The sequence below is a fragment of the Danio rerio genome, chromosome 15 (assembly GCF_049306965.1).
Source record: "Danio rerio strain Tuebingen ecotype United States chromosome 15, GRCz12tu, whole genome shotgun sequence".
Classification (NCBI taxonomy): Eukaryota; Metazoa; Chordata; class Actinopteri; order Cypriniformes; family Danionidae; genus Danio; species Danio rerio.
This window is the reverse complement of record NC_133190.1, coordinates 35,678,642-35,700,678: the sequence shown is the minus strand read 5'-3', so window position 1 is coordinate 35,700,678 and position 22,037 is coordinate 35,678,642. Positions and strand designations below refer to the sequence as shown.

The 22,037-nt window shown below is 33.0% G+C and overlaps 2 protein-coding genes across 14 annotated transcripts in view; one reads left to right on the top strand and one right to left on the bottom strand.

Annotated features, from left to right (window-relative positions):
- nbeab (neurobeachin b) overlaps positions 1-22,037 on the top strand; it is a 770,985-nt gene that overhangs the window by 378,220 nt on the left and 370,728 nt on the right. For 9 of the 13 annotated variants that reach the window (XM_073923810.1, XM_073923809.1, XM_073923808.1 and 6 more), the window contains 2 exons: positions 5,451-5,597; positions 12,276-12,412. The exons of 2 other annotated variants lie outside the window; for them this stretch is intronic. In XM_073923810.1, the coding sequence (XP_073779911.1) occupies positions 5,451-5,597; positions 12,276-12,412 (284 nt within the window). Of the gene's footprint in view, positions 1-5,450; positions 5,598-6,206; positions 6,240-12,275; positions 12,413-22,037 lie in introns of all 13 variants that reach the window. 2 more of the 13 variants (XM_073923807.1, XM_073923806.1) reach the window with 1 other exon arrangement.
- On the bottom strand, positions 13,094-15,355 carry mab21l1 (mab-21-like 1). The gene is given in 1 exon segment (NM_152974.2): positions 13,094-15,355. A coding segment is annotated over 1 exon segment (1,080 nt). The 5' UTR covers positions 14,978-15,355; the 3' UTR covers positions 13,094-13,897.

The window sequence follows — 22,037 nt, the reverse complement described above, 5'->3', positions numbered from 1 at the left end:
TTTCAAAACTGTGGGTGGGCGGGTCAATCTGTGCTTTTGAAAACACTATTGGTTGGCTTTAGGGAAGGAGGAGGGTGGGTCAGTGGATCGGTCAGTCAGTCAACCAGTCAGTCAGTCAACAGCGGCCTCAGGTGGATTTACACGAGAATAGCAGGCGTGAATGCCGCTCGCAAGGGAATTTTTGAGATCTTAAAAGCATACAAGTGGCCTCTGGTGGGTTCTTACAAACAAAACTGCAAAAAACTTAGCTCCTGGGACATATTTGCCACTCTCTAGAAATGTATATAGGGGTACGTTTTCAGAATGAGCCTTGGTTTGAATTTTTAGCAGTTAATAATCCTGTTAATCTTTATAAATTGCAAATTAGTTATATCAGAATTTTTACTTTCATGCTGGATTGTTGTAAATCAACATTGAGTCATATATGGAATTACACATGTGTTTTTTGTCTTCAGTTAAATGAAATTAATCTTTTTAACCCAATGGTTGGCTTGGTCTGTACTTGACCCACATTGGGATACAACACCATAGCATTTTTTTGTGTATAATTGGGTGTAACAAATTCTATATTGATGCCAGTGATTTTCATTGTTGTTATCCGAGGTTACCAGAAGAAATAGGAATGTCTGCAAATACAAAAACTGACAACAGGCAGAAACCACGTCCGCTGGGACTTTATATATGTACGAGTTTGTTTTCCTTCTTGTGTAAAGCAACCCAAAGCTAAATACATTTTTTACTCACTCCCCCCCCCCCCCCCCCCTAAAAAAACTCTCTCCGTTTGCTCGGGATCATTTTCTTGTCAAAATCTGCTTGGTTTATTTTGTCTGCATTGCACCGAGGACCTAAGCTTTATCTTGCCAGTCAAAACTGGAGCTCAGCCCCATCAGCTCTCCCTGCTTTAATGCAGGCGTAATGACGGTTTACAGAATTACGGTTTTAAGTTTCCCTCCGTCTGCTTTGATCCATGACCGCTCGCTGGCTCTGTGCCTCTAAATGTTACACGCTCCCTATTTCCGAAAAGCGGTCCCACTTCTTCCTTGGCTCTGATGAAAGCTCCTGAGATATGAGACAGAGCAGGAAGCCCGCTATGTTATTTTATTTTTTTTTCCTTCTCTCTCCTTCCCTTTTTTCCTTCTTCATCTGTGTACTGGTGTTGACAACTTTCGAACGTGACCGCTTTGAGACAAGGTACATGAACCTCACGGGAGTGTAGGGAACATTTTAAACACAGGACTGTAAAGAAACACGTCAAAAGAGTGTCAGACAACTTTCTATTTGTGATAAGCGTTTCTTTACTTCTATTTTTTCAACTGAACGTCTTTGTTCTTTTGTCTAAGACAAATCTGACTATGAGGCAAATTCAGTGACGTATGTCAGGCCAACACAATCTCACGGCAATTCGTAACTTTTTCATTTAGTGGCTAATTCGTACAAATTCGTACGATCTATTTCGTACATTTTAGTACAATTTGCGTATCCCCCAATGACGGTTGGGTTTAGGGGTGGGGTTAGGTGCCACGCCTCCTTTTTAAAATCGTACGAATTAGCCACTAAACTGCCAAAACGTAAAATACTTACGTTTTCTCGTGAGATCAGGCTGGTCAGGCCCAGAGGTCGCGTTAGACTTTGTCATTGTCTGTCATTTTGACCGAGAGGGATGTAAAAATTCCGTCATAACCTATTATTGACCGTCAATTAATTTGCATATTTTCTGATCGCTTTTTTCATTCATATTTTAATAATGAACTACACGACGAGCATATAGGCTAAATTATTCAGTCATTTATTTAACAAATGAACAATAACTCATATCTGCACCTCATATCTTCCTCCTGTGTCGACCTGAACTGGGTGCTTTGCCTGTGCGTAATCAAACGCATCAAGAGAAACTGATGCAGATGCAGTTATCATTACATTCTGTGTCTTTGCCTCGGAAAGTCAACTTCTCCTGAAAGTTTTAAATTTGTTCTGGAGGCTGAAGCCGCGTTCTGCTCCCACACTGGAGAGTCCTTGCCAGAAGCGGCCCGGACTCTACAGACAGACTCGGGCCAGATATGGTTAACAGGAATCGCGACAGTGCTTTACAGCTGCATCACAAAGGCATGTGCGGGAGCGAGCTGCGGGCCATACTCTGCCCGGATAACACTCGCCGATGACGAGTCGAAGCCGGAGGCGCCGAAGGGCAGCCGAGCTCGGGCCGATTACTACCTGCTATCTGGGTAGCGCTACTTCAGACCGCGTTTTGTAGTTAGGAAACATTTTTCCTAAGAAAGTAATCAGAAGTTTGCTGGATTTTCTGAATGTGGGATTTCCCGGTATTGCAAGGACTCGTTTCACCGGGAAAAATACTGGAGCACACGCTCCTTCAGCACCAGGGGCGCAGCTTCACCCCTCTGCGTTCGGTAGTGCCCAGCTCACAACGCACTCCAAAGCACCTGACCTCCTTGTTGCCGCTTGGTTGGCACGTAACAACAGCTGTCGGCGACTGAGGATTTTGGTCTGTTTGTTCTTCATCATTGTCCACTGCATCACTTCCTCTTTTTTTCACCTTTATTATTAATATCGCAACTATTTGGCCGTTTAAAGAAACTTCAAACACTCTGCTGCTGAGATTTTTGCAACTGTACGCAGCGCAGTGGTGACAAAGAGGAGACAAAACAAGGGCAATCGCCATCAGCTGGACAGGAGTGGGAATTACAGCTACAAATTACAATAGATCCCCCTCAGCATAATCCGTCAAAATGACGGATCACCTTCAGATTTTTCCGTCACTGCTGAAAAAAAATACGTCAATGACGGAAAATATTCGGTTAACGCAACCTCTGGACAGGCCTGACTGCCATTTTTCTTTCTTTTCTAAATTAATTAAATCTGATGAATGAATCACAAGTGTACGACTAAATATTTGTTGTAAATGGCATCTATAATATTTTAATGTTGTCACGAGTTTAAAGAAATTAAACTAAAACAGGTTTCTTTTGCAGTCTACTCTCTATTAGGAGTGTGAATAGTTAGGGAGTTCACAATCTGATCTGATTCAGCCGATTCGAACGTAATCACTCAATTGAAAGAGCATTATCAATGGTTATCAGCTGATAGATATGGGCCAGTAGGGGCCTTCTGCGCCTACTAGTAGGGCTAACAGTAAGTCATTATGCTGAATGGTCATAGTGTTTTACATTAAGCACATCAGTGTTCAACTGTTCTTATAATTGTCTATAGATGTGATGGCTTGTGTGTGTCATTTGAAAACAAAAGACCATTTTGAGAAGAAATCACATTGTATTGAATGTAGAGTTTCATTTTGCAGAATAATTGAACAGTTTTGCCCAATGTGTGTGTGTGTTTTGTGATTTGTGTGTAGAGTTCTGACAATATGAGACACCACTTGGTGAAAATCACTAGGGATGAGGATTGTGTTTTAAAACGAAAAGGATGAGCCATACGTGTCCCAATGTGCATGAGGCTTCACTGTGTGGAGCATGAGTTAAACTTTTAACTTGAGCTCAGTTTTTAGTATGCTGTTTTGAGGCTTGCAGGAGACTTACAGATGCAACAGTCCAACACATATAGGAAAAAAAATAATAAAAAGGAGTGCAGTGCATTACAAAAACCTGTGCAGAACTACTACTAGTAGTTTATTTATTTATTTATTTATATATTCATTATTCATTATTTATATATTAAATTTTATTTAATTTTTAATGTAATTTAATTTATTTTATTTTATTTTATTTAAATTGTATTTTATTATTATTTTTTTTTCATTTTTAAATTCATTTTATTTTAGTATTCATGCTGTCCCATGATATTTCAGAATATTTAATCTTTTTTATTGTTTTTGTGATATTATCTAACTCATGACTGTACAGCACTTTGGTGAACGCCTGTTGTTCCTAAAAAGAAAAGTGCTTTAGAAATACATTTTGATTTGATTTGATGTGATGTGATGTGATGTGATTTGATTTGATACTGTACAGTATCTTTGATATTTCATGAATGCCTTTGATCCATTCATGGGCCGGATTTACTAACCAGATTATCACCAAAGTGCAGTTACACAGATGTTCAGAAGAGAGTGTATAATTTTGTGAGTGATGTACTGCACTTGGAGAACATTGCTTGAACCATGTTGCCTATGTTGCCAAGTAGTAAGAAGACCAGTTAAAAGTTGCATAATAGCAGATACTAGTACAATTATGTTGTTTTATTTAATCTTAATGTAATTAACTTTATTTATTTTATTTTAATGTAATATAATGTAAGGTTTATTTTATTTTGATGTTATTTAATGTATTTTTATATAATTTACTTCATTTAATTTACTATAATTTATTTTAATGTAATGTTTATTTTATTTTAATGTAATGTTAAATTTATTTTACTTTAATGTAATTTATTGTAATGTTTATTTTATTTTAATTTATTGTAATATTTATTTTATTTTATTTTTATGTAATTTTAATAAAATTTATTTTATTTTATTTTTATGTAATTTATAGTATTTTAATTAGTTTTATTTTAATGTAATTTAATGTTATTTTTATTTTGTTTTATTTTGATGTAATTTAATGTAATGTTTAATTTATTTTTAATGTTGTTTAATGTAATGTTTAATTTATTTTATTTTAATGTTATTTGATGTATTTTTGTGGCATTTAATTTATTTTAATGCAACTTAATGTATTATTTAAATTAGATTTTAATATAGTTTATTGTCATTTTATTTTACTTTTATAACATTTAATATAATGTTTTTAAAAATATATTTATTTTACTTTATTCTAATGTAAATTAATGTAATTTTTATTTTATTTTATGGAATTTAATGTAATGTTTTTTTATTATTATTTTAATGGAACAATGTAATGTTTAATTTATTTTATTTTCATGGAATTTAATGTAATGGTTATTTTATTTTAATGTAATGTTTTTTATTTATTTTATTTTTATTTTTATTTTTATGCATGTTAATGTAATGTTTATTTTGTTTTATTTTAATGTTATTTAATATATTTATTATTTAATTTACTTTAATTTATTTTACTATAATGTTTATTTTATTTTAATGTAATTTAATGTAATGTTTATTTAATTTAATGTTTATGTGATTCAATGTAACATTTTTAAAATTGTAATTTTTTTATGTTATTCTAATGTAATTTAATGTAATGTTTATTTTATTTTATTTTAATGTTATTTAATGTAGTTTGTTTTATATAATTTACTTTATTGTACTATATTATTTATTTTAAATTTTTTATTGTAATTTAATGTCATGTTTATTTTATTAAATTTTTATATAATTTAATGTAACATTTTTAAAATTGTATTGTATTTATCTTATTCTAATGTATTTTAATGTCATGTTTATTTTATTTGATTTCTTAAATGTGCTCAAGAGTTAATAGTGTCCATTGTCATTTTGTCTCCTGTCTCGTCTGCAGGCCCGGAGGAAGATGAAGCTCTGAGAGGGAGGAAGGGTTTCCGCGGGCAGGCATCGGTCAGCCAGAACACTGAGACAGAGCTGATGCTCGAGGGGGACGATGACGCTGTCAGTTTACTGCAGGAGAAAGAGGTCGACAACTTGGCAGGTGAGTGGATCTATACACAACACAGAGGGCAATTTGTATGGAAGAAATGCCTCTTCATGCAGTATATGCATAGTAAGTTAAGTCATACATCAGCTCCTTGTTACTTCCCTTCAGTCCTTCAGCTTCGATGTGTTACATGGCTTTGAATTGATCATTAAATGGTTAAAGAAATTACAAATGAAATGAGAGAACACAATTAGTTATCTTAATAAAACTCCAGATTCTCCAAAATCTTATTTTAAATGATCTATGTAGTGAGAACCAGCCCAGAGCACTTCATCGGAAATGTCTGCATAAATCCACATTTGGTAGCATTTATTTATTTATTTAAATATGGCTTAAGCATGGCATTTTGGCAGAATGACAGAGTTTGACATAGAACAGATAAATAAATATATCTTTCTTGTCAATCTGGATGCAGACCAGTGTAGTTAGTGTGGTTGGTTTGCTTTAGGACTGTGTTTATGTTTTTCTGGCAGTCTGTAGGGTTAAGTATTGCTCTGGACAGTGTTACTTTTTTCTGTCTCTGTCGAATGTTTGTTTATTTATTATTTCAAAGGTTATAGTATTACGTTATTTTCATATTTGTCTTTTTCCCCCCCCTCACAGCCAGTTTGTATCCACGAGTAAATGTTTCCAGAGGCAGGTTTGACCATTTTAAGAGATTAATCTTTTTTAAAAGCACTAATACTTTAATATTGTTTACACCGATTAAATAAAACATGAATCATGCCAACAATTAGGAGGAAATCAGTTATTCAATTAATCAAAAAATATTAATACCTGAACTATCGTCTTCTGTTAATTGTTTTGATTTGGAAGATCATTTCTGGAAAATATTTTTCTCTATTTATTTATTTTCTATGCATAGTCTATTTTTTTTTATTTGTCATTATTAAAAATGTTTCTCTCTATATACAGTCTGTTATTTTATATACTTATTATTATTTAAATGTTATTGATTTATTAAATGTTATTTATTTCTTTATATAGTCTATTATTTCATATGGTTTGTATTGTTTTGTATTTAAATGCTATTGATTAATTTATTTATTTTCTCTATATAGTCTAGTATTTGATATACTTTTTATTGTTTAATTAACTATATTTAAATTGTATTTATTTGTTTATTTTCTTTATATAGTCTATTATTTTATATACTGCTTATTTTTTATTTAGTTTTATTTTTTGTTTTCCTCTATATACAGTCTATTATTTTATACTTGTTAATGTTTATTTAATTGTATTTAAATATTATTTGTTTATTTATTTTCTCCATATAATCTATTATTGTATATGTTTTGTATTGTTTATTTAGCCTGATTTAAATGTTTTTTTTTGTCTGTAGTCTATTTTTTTAAACTTTTTATTGTTGATTTAGCTTTATGTAGATGTTATTTATACATTTATTTATTTTCTCCTTATAATTGTTTATTTTATATGTTTTTAATTATTTATTTAGCTTGATGTAAATGTAAATTATTTTATTATTTCTTTATTTTCTCTGCAGTCTATTGTTTTATGTAAATGTTATTTATTTATTTATTTATTTATTTATTCATTCATTCATTCATTTTTTCTCTATGTAGTTTATTTCATATACTTTTTATTGTTTATTTACCTTTATTTAAATACTGTTTTTTATTTCTCTATGTAGTCTAATGTTTCATATACTTACTATAGTCTATATAACTTTCAATAAATGAATTAATAATTAATGAACTATTTATTTTTAGTCTATTGTTTTTTTTTTACTTTGTATTGTTTGTTTAGCTGTTTATTTTGATTATTAATTTTTTTCTTTATAGTCTATAGTCTGTTTTGTATACAGTACTTTGTATTTGTTTATTTTTTGATATGTTCTATTTTATATACTTCCTATAGTTTATTTGACTTTATTTAAATTTATTTATTTATTTATTTTCTCTATAGTCTGTTGTTTATATACTTTTTATTGGTTATTTAGGCTTTATTTAAATGTTATTTATTTATGCTATATATTCTATTATTTTATATTCTTATTGTTCATTTAACCTTTTTTAAAGGTTATTTATTTATGTTCTCTATATAGTATGTTATTTATGTACTTATTGTTTTTTTTAGCTTTTTTCAAATGTTATTTATTTGTTTATTTTTTGTATAGTTAATTTTTTAATTCTTCTTATTGTTTATTTAATTTTATTTTAATGTTATTTATTTATTTGTATTTTCGATATAGTCTATATTTATATACGTATTGTTTATTTAACTTTATTTAAATGTGTTTTTATTTTATTTTCTCTATACAGTCTGTTATTTTATGTACTTGTTTTTGTTTATTTAGCTTTATTTAAAATGTTATTTATTTATTTCTCTATATTGCCTATTATTGTATATACTTTTTATTGTTAATTTAACTATATTTAAATTGTATTTATTAATTTTTTTATTTTTTTTAAAGGAGTCATTAAAAAGTGTACTCACATTTCGGATATGCTCCACAACTGGAATAAGTGTGAGCTGTGCTTTGCTAACACAGTCAGAAGATGTTATATGTGATGTATGTGTTCTGAATATGAAACAGACATGTTATTAATAATGCCCAGAATAATCAATGCCCCGACTCGCTCTGCAGACCTTCATTAGTCAGTGAAGGTTAAAAATGAGTGTTGAGATATTTATGTGTCAATAAAAAAAGAAAAAAGCCACTAGCCTAATATGTATATTTATTTAATCTGAAATGTTCTATGTAAACCTCAGTCCTATTTATGCATAGCCGGTCTTGCTTAAAACATTTCCAAACACACATTCTGTTTACACTCAGGCAATACTTTTAGAAATATGAAGGTTATTCTATAGAAATCCACTCATTTGGCTTTGTATGAATTCAGGCATCATATCTAAATCATGATCGCCTTAATTACCTCAGATATTTTCCCACTGATGTTTGCCAGTTTGCCTTAAAGGAATGCAGTCTGGTTTGTTCCTTCTGTTCGTATTATTTCCCATCTATGTTTAAAGTAATTTTACTGGAATGTAATTAATCATAGATCCTAGCACATGCTCATAAATCTCTAAAACGTAAATAATCACCATAATAAGGATTAATAAAGCAACAAGTGCATGGATTGTGTTTCCAGCCATTAAAACATTTGATTTTGCTATGCTTCATACTGATTGTATTAAAGCAAACCTAGTAAATAAATTAGCAATTAACTAAATTATTTTTCATATTCAGTAGGCTATTACCTTAAATCAATGAAATAAATTACCTTTAAATAATTTGCTACTGTATATTTACTTAAGTATACAGACATGTCTTCATTTGTTTTGTTCAGCATATGTTTTTATGAATGATATCAGGTAGGTTAATGATGCTCAATATTCTGGTTTTTATGTATTTATGGATTTGAATGTCATATCACAGCTTTAATCTTTGATCTGATTGGTGAATCTTCACCACAAGGGGAGCTGTGCTATGTTTTTCTGTGTCAGTTTGCTGTGTGTGCGCTGTTTCTGTTTTGACACTGGGCCTGCACGCTAATGCTAGTGCTAATGAGAGCGGTGTAAACAACAGGCCAATCAACAACAGTCTTCTCACAGCCAGTGGGAGGGGTTCGGTTTGCGAACTGCCAATCAGAGAACAGGAACTGTCATGACTGTATTTACACCCACAACTGAACACAGACAGAATAGATGTGATGTGAAAAAAGATGCGATGCTGATTTGCTTTTTCATACTCTCTCGCTCTGTCTTTTCTATATGTTTTATTATTTATTATAGGCCTATTCATTATATTATTGACATCAGAAAGTATTTAAATATTTAATAGAATTGTATTTAAATATATATTTTAATATAGTTTATAATAATGTTTATAATTGTTATAGTCTATATTTCATACAAATAAATTGCAATAATCGTTCATCCGGGGAAAATAAAGTGACCACTTTTCTGGATTGGAGTTTGTTTGAATAACATTTTAACATTTATGTGTTGATGCAAGGGTCTGACAATTTTCTTATTAAAATATAAATTAGTTAATTAGAGGTTTCCCCCTAAGAAAATAACTATTGTTCAAATGGATCCCCGTTTCAGTTTGAAACATTGATATTGTGTTGTCTAAAAATCACCTATTTTTATTTATATATTTATTCAAATTTAGAAGAAATGTCATCAGTAGTTTGCAGCACAACAAGATAAATTGTTTTGTTCTACCTCAAAGCTGATCTTATATATGTTGTATTCAGTTCAACCAAATTAATATTTTATTTTCATATTCATATTAGGCCCCCGTAGTGACACAGAAAACAAACATCTCTTTTCCCATCATGCCTTTGTCCTGCCAGCCACACTCCTATGACATCACAGCCGATAGCGCGCGGCAGTCTGTTTAGCAGCTGACGTCATGACACGGCGCGCGCGGCCCGAAAGAACCGCGTGCACCTCAGATTTGCTGAGTACAGCTGCACCTGTTTCGTTCCTACATGATAATCTGCTAATCCTCACTAGTACTCTGAAATCAACTCTACATCACTAGACTATAGTCACAAATTAAATAGGATTAACGGAAAATTATGAACGCTTTATTTTAATACCAAGTCATATTACTGTTATCAGTAGGCTATTGTTAGTATAGTATAGTATAGTATAGTATAGTATAGTATAGTATAGTATAGTGTACAGTATAGCGAGTTTGTAGCTAATCTTAGTAAAAATAGGCCTAAATGTTGTTCCTTGGTTTACAACAATGGAGAAAGGCTTTATTCCCAGCGGCGGGTGAGATTACATGTCACATGTGAAACCTGATCGCACTGATTCTGTAATATGAAATTATTTTTGCTTCATCCCATTTTAAAGGTCCCCGGAGGTTTTAGCGCTAATCTTCTCTGCGCATTGGATTAATGTTGTATTGTCTCCGGATTCACAAGAGTCCCTCTAGGCCACGTTACAATTGCCTCTTTCTCTATTAAACATGAGAGGGACTTGATTCGGATTAAAGGGCTCAATTTTTTTCACAGGTGAAATTATGTTCATGTATTTTCGGCGTTTTGTGTGAGATTTGATGGGAAATAAAGATAGATATTTGTTGGTCATATACATTTATGTGTTTAAATGCATTTATCTCCTATTTATTTTTAAGCAGGTCCATAAATGAAGAGTTCGGATGCAAAAACCTCTAAGCGCATCTGGATTTTTCTCCTAAAATTAGCATTTCGCTCAATCTTTTCATGCAATTTCCCTTTTAGGCCAATGCCAATTAATATGTTATTTTATTGCCTTTAATGTGAAAAGTGAACATAAATAAAGAAGTCTCAGGAAAAAATTGCCATTTTAGAAGTAAATTTCAGATCGCAGGTTTTTGCATCTGAACTCTTCAAATGTATTTTTAGGCCTTATATGTTTTCGCGTAAAATCTTCCTGTCTAAATCGTATATTTGTGCTTCTTCGATTTATGGTCTTTGATACACAAATGTTAAATATATTAATCGTGTTTTATATATATATATATATATATATATATATATATATATATATATATATATATATATATATATATATATATATATATATATATATAACTTTTTTTCTTTTTTAAATAAAACGGTTTGTTATTATTTGCTAAGAGTTGAAATAGCGGTTGTTGTAGCTGGTACAAAAAGGAGGTAAAGCGGCTTTGGTTTCTACGAGCGGTCGGGGAGAGCAGTGAAGGAGTGCTCTGGGAATTGAAACCCAAATCCACTTGTAATCTTGCAACAGTATCGGGCATAATTGGCCGAGGAGAGCAGATTAAGATTGATGAGACGTTAAAGTGGCTCTTTGGAGTTCATGAGATCGATAAATATCCCAATTTCTAGAGCCTCTCCTCACATCCAGGACCGATCCGTGGACTGCTGCAATGGTGAAATAATAAAACACAGAGGACTGGTCCTATAGAGGAAAAATAAATGGAGAGAAAGAGCGCACACAAGCTTGAGATTAGATCCTTGTCATGTGACCTGAGGTCAGAATGTCTGCAAATATTTTTATAATAAAATATCAAGGTCAATTCTACAGGTCTCACATCAAAAAAAGAAAATCGACGATTAATTTGATTAGGTAGCGAGGGCTAAATGCGTATCACTCAAACAAGATTTGTTTTGTCGCTGAATAACGCAGGAAAGTGACTGTGAAATTATTGCTGTGAGGATGCATAGAAACGCATATCTACTCTAAAATGTTCCCATTTCCCTTTATATAATTTAATAAAGCAACAGCTTAATAGTGTAATTGCTGAAGTTCTCTTTAACAGTGTTCCCCCTTCTGTTTCATTTTGATGCGCGTTTATGTAAAGCTCTAGTCGATATTTTCTTTTGACCAAGCTTAAATAGAAAAAAATATATAACAATTTTCCTTGATGTAAATTGAGATACTTCTGAATAAACTACAAACATTTTTACACACCCACTCGCGTGATGAAAGTCGCTGGACCACCACCATGTCCAAGTGTACAAAACTATATAAGAAAAGGCTGACTTGGGGGAAAAAAAACATTGTAAACACATTCCGAAGAAATGTCACAATTTGTTTAGTGTAAGTGTATGGTTGTGTATAAATACACTAACTTGCATCACGTCTCTTCTGTTTATGATTGACTGGTTATATGCTAAATCTTGGCAAATTCCCCTGTGAAAATAAAAACGTATTTCCTTGTTACAGGCCCTGTTGTTTTGAGCACTCCGGCCCAGCTTATTGCCCCGGTCACTGTAGCTCGTGGGACTCTCTCCATCACTACCACGGAAATCTATTTTGAAGTGGACGAAGATGACCCAGCCTTCAGACGCATTGATGCCAAAGTAGGTTGCATTTCTGCTGTGCATCTGTAAGTGTGTAGTACGCATGCGAATATAAATCAGAATTGCACTTATCGGGACGTGGATCGAAATAAGATGCTGAAATATTCAACAAATTATTAAAACTGTCATTTAAAAAAAAACAAAATCGAGGTCCATGAATACCCCGCAAGGCCATGCGTAAAGACCAGGCCTAATTTTGTTTTAAAAATAATAAAATAGTTTTTTACTAAAACTGATTTAATGGCACATAATTAGTAAAATGATCATTTGAATAAACTAAAACTAGTAACTCGTCCACAAAGCATTTAAATAAAAAAATCGTAAATCGGCTTTTGAATATCATAATATAACATCGAAAAGGGCAATCACAAAAATGTTGGTACAAATAGGCTAAATATATAAATTAAGGTGTGCAATTCTGAGGCGCAGAAATGTCGTTGCAGGGTTTTATTCTTAAGATAAACATTTTCTGACCTGTTTCTGCAATCCATATTTCAGCTCATATTTGTTCTTCTCTCATCAGTCGGGAAGAAATGTTTGCTTATGTTCCTTTTTGTGCTTTATTCGCTTTTTATTTTGTAAGAAGAACCAAGCTACACTCTATAATTTTAAGCCGAAGATCCAGATACTTAACCACCCCCCAAAAATATTAAATTGCAGTATATGTATCACGAATCATTATTTGGACACAAATATTCATTTGTTTTTATTAACTCTTTAAATAAACTCAGAGACAGATATAAAAAATCAAATCACAAAATGTTATATTCCAGTGTATTTCAAGTGCATTGTTTTCAGGTATATTTTTTTTCATATATATATTCTCAACTTCAGCCTTTTACCATGTAAGCAAGGTACAAACAAAAACGGTCGAATATAGCCTACTTTAAATAATTAATTCAAGTATGCGTATGGAATGTTTAGGAACGTAACAAATAGTACCATCAAAATGTAAACTTTTGCAATTTGCCATTGACAATAGATTAAATCGCTGATGCAGGTTTAAATGATTTTTTCTTCTTTCTCTCTTCAGAAATAATCCAGGCGAATGTTAAAACAGGTGAAATTATACTTCTATTTACGTGTCACAGAACAACATTCACAACTGCAGACCACCGGATTCACAATCTACAAATGTGTCTATTTACAGTATAAAATGTACAGGTTATTCTGTCTTCGTGTGTCGAAAGCTTTTAGGTAAAATGTGTTGTCGGGCAGGGCTCGAAAAAAGAAAAGAAAGAAACAGTAATACTGACAGGTAACCATTCATTTTGATTGTTGATACAGTTTGCTCCCTCACGACAAATTCTCGTCATGTAAAGTATTTTTAAACGGAGCTCTCTAAAATATTTTTACAACAAAATCAACGGAGATTGGTTTCAACAGTGACCATTTTGTGGAAGAGATCCTGATTAGCATCGTCTAGGCCTCAGAACTTTGATCAGTCAGACCTCCAATTCACAAACATGTCGTTTATTTTTTACCTCAGAGTTTCTCCAAGCTTTTAGGGTTGGTTAGAATTTCTCTTGCCAGTCGCCAAGTCTGTTTGGCAGCGTTTTCAAGGGCCGAATGTGGCTTCCCTTGGAAAAGGTCTAGGTTTGGCAGAAAATAATGGGGGCATCTCCTACACTGCAAGCACGAAATGAGCTGCAATAAAATCCCGTTCAGCCGATCCCCGAGGCAGTTTTCGTCCCAGTCCGACTCGCGCGGGTGTTTTTCGCACTCGTAAGACACAAGAGTTTTCATGTGATAGTTGTTGAGAGGCTGTCCCGGTAGTTCAAGGTGACGGTCGCGCAGCGTCTTGAGCAGGGACAGACATTTCTTCCTGCAGCCTCCTAGGAGCAGTCGGTTCTCCGCTTCGGCGAACTGCAACACCCAGGCATCGCTCTCCGCCGAGCTCTGCTTCCCGTTCAGCGAGTAACACTCCTTCGACAAGAGATTGAAACCCTCGGCTTTGACTTCTGCCACTCTGTTCGGCCCAGGCCACGGGATGTGCGGCAGCGGCCAGTGAGCAGCGCTGCGCGGCCAAATGCCGGTGCACTTGAACGCAGGAGTGATCTGAACCACATATCGGTCTCTGATGCGTAATTTCACCTCGCTGGTGTCGGCGACCATTTTAACCACGTCCCTATAGCTGCACTTATCCACCGCCTGCGCCACGAGCGTCTGGAACCTGGAGCGGATCTTGCGCGCGGACAGGTATCCCGAAGCCGTGATGAACTCTACCCAGAGAGACATACTTCTCTTCCGCCCGTCGCTGAGCTTGAGCACGGCGCAGCCCGGCAGAGAGCCGTCGTCCACGAAGTTGAAGACCCCCATCTGGTTCAGATAGAGGACCACCTCGAATTCAGTTGGAGAGATGACCTCGAGCCCTTCGAAGCGGTTATCCATTTCGTTTAAGGAGCTGATAAAGCGGGGCTCCTGGACCTCCACCTCTTTTAGGACATCTGAGACCACCTTGCACACCTCCCGGATGGTCTTGGAGATGGCCGCTTTCCGAGACTGGCATTTCTCGTTGTAGTATTTATTGAGATGATACACCAGCTTGGCCTGGGCGGCGATCATATTTGGACAGAGATCCGGGTTGTACACCGGAGTCTCGCAGTAACCCGAGGGATCCAACGCGGCTGTTTGTACAGGAGCCAATTTTAGAGAAGAATGTGGACTATTTAGAGAAAAAAAGGGGGCTATAATTTTTTATAATGCCTTTTTTATTTGTGCGTGGAGCACATGCACAAACTCGGGCAGTTAAATCATCTGCTTGTATTTTCTTATGCGACCAAAAAAGAAAAAAAATCAAACCCCTTGGTCTAATTCGGCAATTAAAAGTCCATACGCACGGATCAGTAGTTCAGCAAACCTCTTGTATCCACTTGCGGTGCCTTTTCTCTGTTTTCAATAGGGGTTGGAAAGTGCAGGGTGCTCTTAAGTGTGTGTCCAAGCGGTGTTGGTGTGTTTAAGACTCCGAACTCAGTCCTCTGAAATTATAAAGGGAGGGTTTGAGATGAGCTCGTCCAATCACAGCACGAGTCGTCACTGCCTTCAGTTTATTGACGACAAATTAATCCTTAGCTTTTATACACAACCAACCCGTCTGTTGGAAACACACCTACACTTTGGAGGGAGAAGAAACAGGTTTATTCGCGATACATGGACCTTTTCTGTTCTTCTTTATAGATAATTTGGTTATTTTGATAATTTATCAAGGCTTGATTTATAACCAGAAAGCAGGCTATTGAATTTCATATTTGTGAATATTTATTGTGTATGCCTATTATTTGATACTTAACATGTTCATTATCGTTTTAAGAATATTTATTATGATTAGATTTAAGACAGGTTATTTAACATTTTTTTTATTTTATTTATTTCGTCTGTAGAATGGCGTGCACTTTGAAATGCATAATGTTTTTCGTTGATCTGCTCATCCGATTTATCTTTTGGCTGTGCAGTATAGTTTTGCGACATTCTTTGATATGACTACATTTATATTATCTGTTGCTTATATTTGGTGATATCTCTCTTCAGTGCGTGTAAATTTAAATCCGCTTTGCATAATGTGTTTTGTAAAATATTCTTTAAAATGTTTAGCTGTGTAAATATGTTAGTTAATGCAGGGATGTTTTCTTTAATTTGAACCATTTCAAACATATTTTCCTTTATTAGGCTATAGAAAATGGTGAGTTGGGTTCAACTTATCCAAATCATGCCCTCGTCTTATTTATTATTAAATATAAAATGAATAGGTTTAGTTTTTCTGAAGTTAATTGACGATAGCAGGAATACGAAGGCCTTTGAAGTAATATGCGTTAAGGTGATTTCCTAAACCTAGCCGATTAAAAAAACGCTTTTTGGTGTTATTAGCAGTTCTAGCCTAAATTATTTTTAAAAAGCATTATATACGTTTTGAACGAATTAAACCTTCAAGCTTCACCAAAGTGGAAGCGTCTTTTTTATTTTTAAATTAATGATTAAAAACGTGTTTTAATGTGTTGTTTAGCCTACTTTTAGTTCTTCGGTTTATCTTTATTTAAAATATGCATGTTTTAACGTATCATTGCATTAATTTAGCTATATGTATTTTAAGTCTTATTGAATGCTGCAGTCTGCAAGTGGTTTAATGCAAAACATTTAGATCTTAATTTATGATCTCGAGCCTTTAAAACAGGTTCATATTTGGCAGATTTACCTCCTTTTATTCGTTTGCCTCGGCATATTTTAGTCTAATTTATTTACCGGTAAAATGTTAACAAACACACATGCGAACTCAAACTTTATCAAGATCGTTACGCGAACTGCACAAACACTTTCTTCGCAATATTGAATCTGAAATCAAATAAGATTCAACACGAGTCTTTTTATTTTTACTAAATCCCTACATCGACGGCACTGTTTTACTAAAGTAGGCTTACTTATTTATTTTTTATGAAATTTGGGGGCGCGTCTGAATGTTTTTATATATATATATATATATATATATATATATATATATATATATATATATATATATATATATATATATATATATATATATATATATAGACTACACATCCACAGAATATCCACGCATGTATGTTTAGTTGGCTTCATAAACAGATTGTAAGAGGTCACTGTACTGAGGATGCATTACGGTCGGTTGGCTCCAGCCCTCACTGTAGTCTGCTTGGCTCCTTCTGCCCGAATGATTTTGCCAACCATAATTAATAGAGCTCTGCTGTTTTCAGGCAGCGATCACACATATCAGTTCTCCTTTGCCAAAATTAAAGCAAGGTGAATGGTTTTTGGGCCTTTGACAGGGATGTGTAAATGTGACACTGTATGTAAACCTGCCGATTTATTTATTTACTTTACATGTCTTTAAATAGAAAGCTATGCAAATGTCTACTTAATTTTAATTATTGCATTCGAAATGTTGCACAAGCGAGTAGTGATTAGGTGAAAAACGTGTGGTTTAATACATGGGAAGAGAGGAAAATACTTTTTTTTTACTGACACTGCTCAAATGTTTTTAAGCTCTCTGTTTAACCTTGATTTCCACCTCAGCCACCCCCCCCCCTCTCTCTCTCTCTCTCTCTCTCTCTCTCTCTCTCTCTCTCTCTCTCTCTCTCTCTCTCTCTCTCTCTCTCTCTCGCTCTCTCTCTCTCTCTCTCTCACTCACTCTCTCTCACACACACACACACACATTACATGGCAGGTACCCAACCGTATCAGATCAGACGGTCTCCCTCCCTTCATGGTTTATACTGTGATGTTTTCAGTACTGCTTTTGTATGTCTGAATCAGTTGCTCGCCTATTGTTTGTCAGTATGTTACAGTAAACTGCAGTACAGTGTTAAAATATCAGCCATAATTTATTCTCACATTAGCCACCATTAAACTCTTAAAAGGTTATTGAGCCAAAAAGAAAAATTAAAATACACTTATTCATTCATAATTGATTTCCATAGTGAAATTTTTTTCTTTCTGTTGAACACAGAAGAAGATATTTTTAATAGTCTTGTAAATGTATCCATTGTCATTGTTTGGCAGAATTTACAAGAGCAATAGCAGAATATATAGAAAAACAGCATATGAGTGAGTAATTACACTGTAAAAAATGCTGGGTTTCACATAATTTCTTCATGTTGTCCCAACACAAATTTAGTAAATTACCCTTATTTTTATTTAATGTATTTCTATAATATGAGCTGAAGCAACACAATTCTTGAGTTTTTGGAGGGACAAGTTAATTGTTTTCTGTTCGATCCACTCAAATTTGTATATACCAAGTTAACTCAATGTTGCATGTTGCCACAACACAAATCAATTATGCAGAACCCAGCATTGTTTACAGTGTAGACACCTACTAATTTAAAATAGCCTGGAACAACACAATTCTTCAGTTTTTTGGGGTAAACTTAATTGTTTTATGTTAAATCCACTTTAATTTGTACAAACTAATAACTTAATTCGTTTATGTTGTCAGCATAGATCGATTGTTTTAAACTGAGCATTATTTAACAGTGTCTAAAATTAACCTTACAAATAATTTAAACTTACAATAAACTGACTTAATTTGAAGTAAAAAGATTTTTATTTTTAAAATAAGTTAATTTAACTTAAAAATCTTTAATAGTCTTGTAAATGTATCCATTGTCATTGTTTGGCAGAATTTACAAGAGCAATAGCAGAATATAGAAAAACAGCATATGAGTGAGTAATTACACTGTAAAAAATGCTGGGTTTCACATAATTTCTTATTGTTTTCCCAACACAAATTTAGTAAATTACCCTTATTTTTATTTAATGTATTTCTATAATATGAGCTGAAGCAACACAATTCTTGAGTTTTTGCAGGGACAAGTTAATTGTTTTCTGTTCGATCCACTCAAATTTGTATATACCAAGTTAACTCAATGTTGCATGTTGCCACAACACAAATCAATTATGCAGAACCCAGCATTGTTTACTGTGTAGACACCTACTAATTTAAAATAGCCTGGAACAACACAATTCTTCAGTTTTTTGGGGTAAACTTAATTGTTTTATGTTAAATCCACTTTAATTTGTACAAACTAATAACTTAATTCATTTATGTTGTCAGATCGATTGTTTTAAACTGAGCATTATTTTACAGTGTCTAAAATTAACCTTACACATAATTTAAACTTACATTAAACTGACTTAATTTGAAGTAAAAAGATTTTTATGTTTAAAATAAGTTAATTTAACTTAAAAATCTTATGTTGTTATGACTATTGATCATATTTTTTTTCTTACAGTGAAGGTCTAGTTTCATTTTGTAAGCATACATGGACATTTGTACATGACTAAAGGCTGGTCGTCGACTGAAGGGGATCTTTATGAGTAAATAATTCACTGTAAAAATGCTGGCTTTCACACAATTCCTTTATGTTGTCCCGACACAAATTTATTAAGTTAATCTTAGTGTTTTTTACAAATTTAAGTAGATTGAGCAAAAAATAATTAAGTTTCCCCCCAAAAAAACTTAATTGTGTTGTTTCAGCTTATTCTAAGCAGTGAAAGTCACTTTTAAGTGTACACACTTTTCATTTTTGGCTGAACTGCTTGACACGTTTAATTCTAAATCTTACACACTCTTTTTAGGAAGTTGACCACCTATAATTGTATAACATCCAACAGAAGAATGTAAGGTTTTTACATTACACTCAAAATAATTGCTATTTGTTCAAACTACTTATTTAAAATGAGCTGAAGCAGCACAATTCTTAAGTTTTGGAGGGACAACTTAATTATTTTGTTTTCAATCCACTCAAATTTGTAAATACTAAATTAACTTAATTCCTTCATGTTGCCCCAACACAGACTTATTGTGTCAAACCCAGCATTGTTTACAGTGTGGACAACCATACTTAAAAAGAAAAGTTGATTGTTCAAACTACTTATTTAAAATGGACTCAATCAACATAATTCTTTTGTTTTTTTAGGGGACAACTTAATTTGTTTTTATGTTCAATCCACTCAAATTATATATATATATATATATATATATATATATATATATATATATATATATATATATATATACTTAATACCTTCATGACACCACATATTGATTGTGTGGAATTCAGCATTTTTTTTACAGTGTATCTAAAATTAACCTTACACATAATTTAAACGTACATTACACCGATTTAATTTAACATGAAATAAATTTTTTTAAACTAAGTCAAATTTACTTAAAAATCTTATGTTGTTATAACTATTGATTTAATATTTTTTCTTACAGTGAAGGTTTAGTTTTATGTTGCAAGCATACATGGACATTTGTACAAGGCTAAAGGTTAGTTGTCGACCGAAGAGTATCTTTTGTATACGTTGTTTTAGTTTTGTTTTGTTTGGGAAATCCACAAACCTTTTAATTTATTATGCTCATGTCGTTTTTCCCTATTTGGGGCTTTAAAAAATGTATTCATTTTAACGATACCTATTTAGTTAGTTAATTCTGTATCTTTTATGTTGTGAATACAAACCATTCAATACTGTATACGTGACTCAAGTGGCCTATTAAGTGTGACCTGGAGGCACTTAAAATCCCCCTTGACCTCAAACCCCCTCTCCTGTCACGCACTGTTCTGCGTCTCCACAACATTGCGATCAGTGTCTTTGTGACCATAACACACAGTCCACAGGCTTGGGTTGTGATATATGAGGATGTGACAACAGTATGGCTGCTATTCCTGACCCAGCGAATAGGATGCCGGATTGTGTAAATCAATACAATGACTCCGTCTTCCGCCCCATTTTTTTTTTTTTTTTTTTTTGGAGAGAGCATATGACCCAGGAAACGTTTAGCTCATTGAAGGCTTCTTTGTTCTGGAGTTTCCTCGCCAATGATCTCTTCATTTTTCTTTCTCCCTCCCGTCTTGTTCTGAAGAGCGATTCTCCTGTCAGAATGGTCAGGCATGCTGGTAAAGGCCCTTGTCAAACACGTGTTTACTGACACTGAGTGGTATTGTTTATTTATCTATTTATTCATTGATTATTTATTTGTTTTAAACTAATGAGTGATTTAGATTCTGTCCTATAAATTCTGCAGGTTTTGAGTCACTGGTTTTCTATTAAAATTTTAGAACTGTAATCTTTTTTGGAAAAATGAAATATAAATGATTTGTATACAGGTTTGATTTTTTATTTATTTACTTTTTTCAATTTTATGTTTTTATTAAAGATACATTACTTTGTGTTATTGTTCTAGTGTGCACTTTTATGATTTAAAGTAAGTTAATCTTTGATAACAAAGATTAGTTTTGGTTTCGCTTTATTTTTTTAATTTGAATTTTTTTTGTTTCATTTTGTTTCCTTTTCCGTCTCCATTTTGTTCCATTTTATTTATTGTTCTGTTCGGTTTCGTTTCATTTGAAAAAATTGCATAATTTTTCTATTAAATGTTTCAACTTTTACAAGTTACAAGTAAAGTATAATTTTTGTTTTTATTAAAGATAAATTATATTGTATAACTGTACGCAGAACTGTTATGATTTAAAGTAAGTTAATATTTGATTTAAAAAAAAAAAGATTTGTTTTGTTTTTGTTTTGTTTGGTTTTGTTTCATTTTGTTACAGTTTGGTTCAGTCCTGTTCTGTTTTCATTTTGTTTTAAAAATGGCATAGATTTTCTATTAAATGTTTAAACTTTCACAAGTTACAAGTAAAGTATCATTTCTCTTTTTAATTTTTTTCAGTTTTTGTTTTAACATTTTTTTGTTTTGTTTTGTTTTTGTATTACTGTACTAGTATACAAAACTGTTATGATTTGATTAAACATATATTTGCTTTGGTTTGGTTTGGTATGACTTTCTATTTTTTTTTTGTTTGTTTTCTTTGTTTCCTTTCGGTTCCATTTCCATTCTGTATCGGTTCTTTCAGTTTGATTCTGTTTTGTTTCGTTTGGGTCACTGGTCGCTGGGTTACTGGTTCGAGCCTCGGCTCAGTTGGCATTTCTGTGTGGAGTTTGCATGTTCTCCCTGCGTTCGCATGGGTTTCCTCCAGGTGCTCCGGTTTCCCCCACAGTCCAAAGACATGCAGTACAGGTGAATTGGGTAGGCTAAATTGTCCGTAGTGTATGAGTGTGTGTGTGAATGAGAGTGTGTGGATGTTTCCTA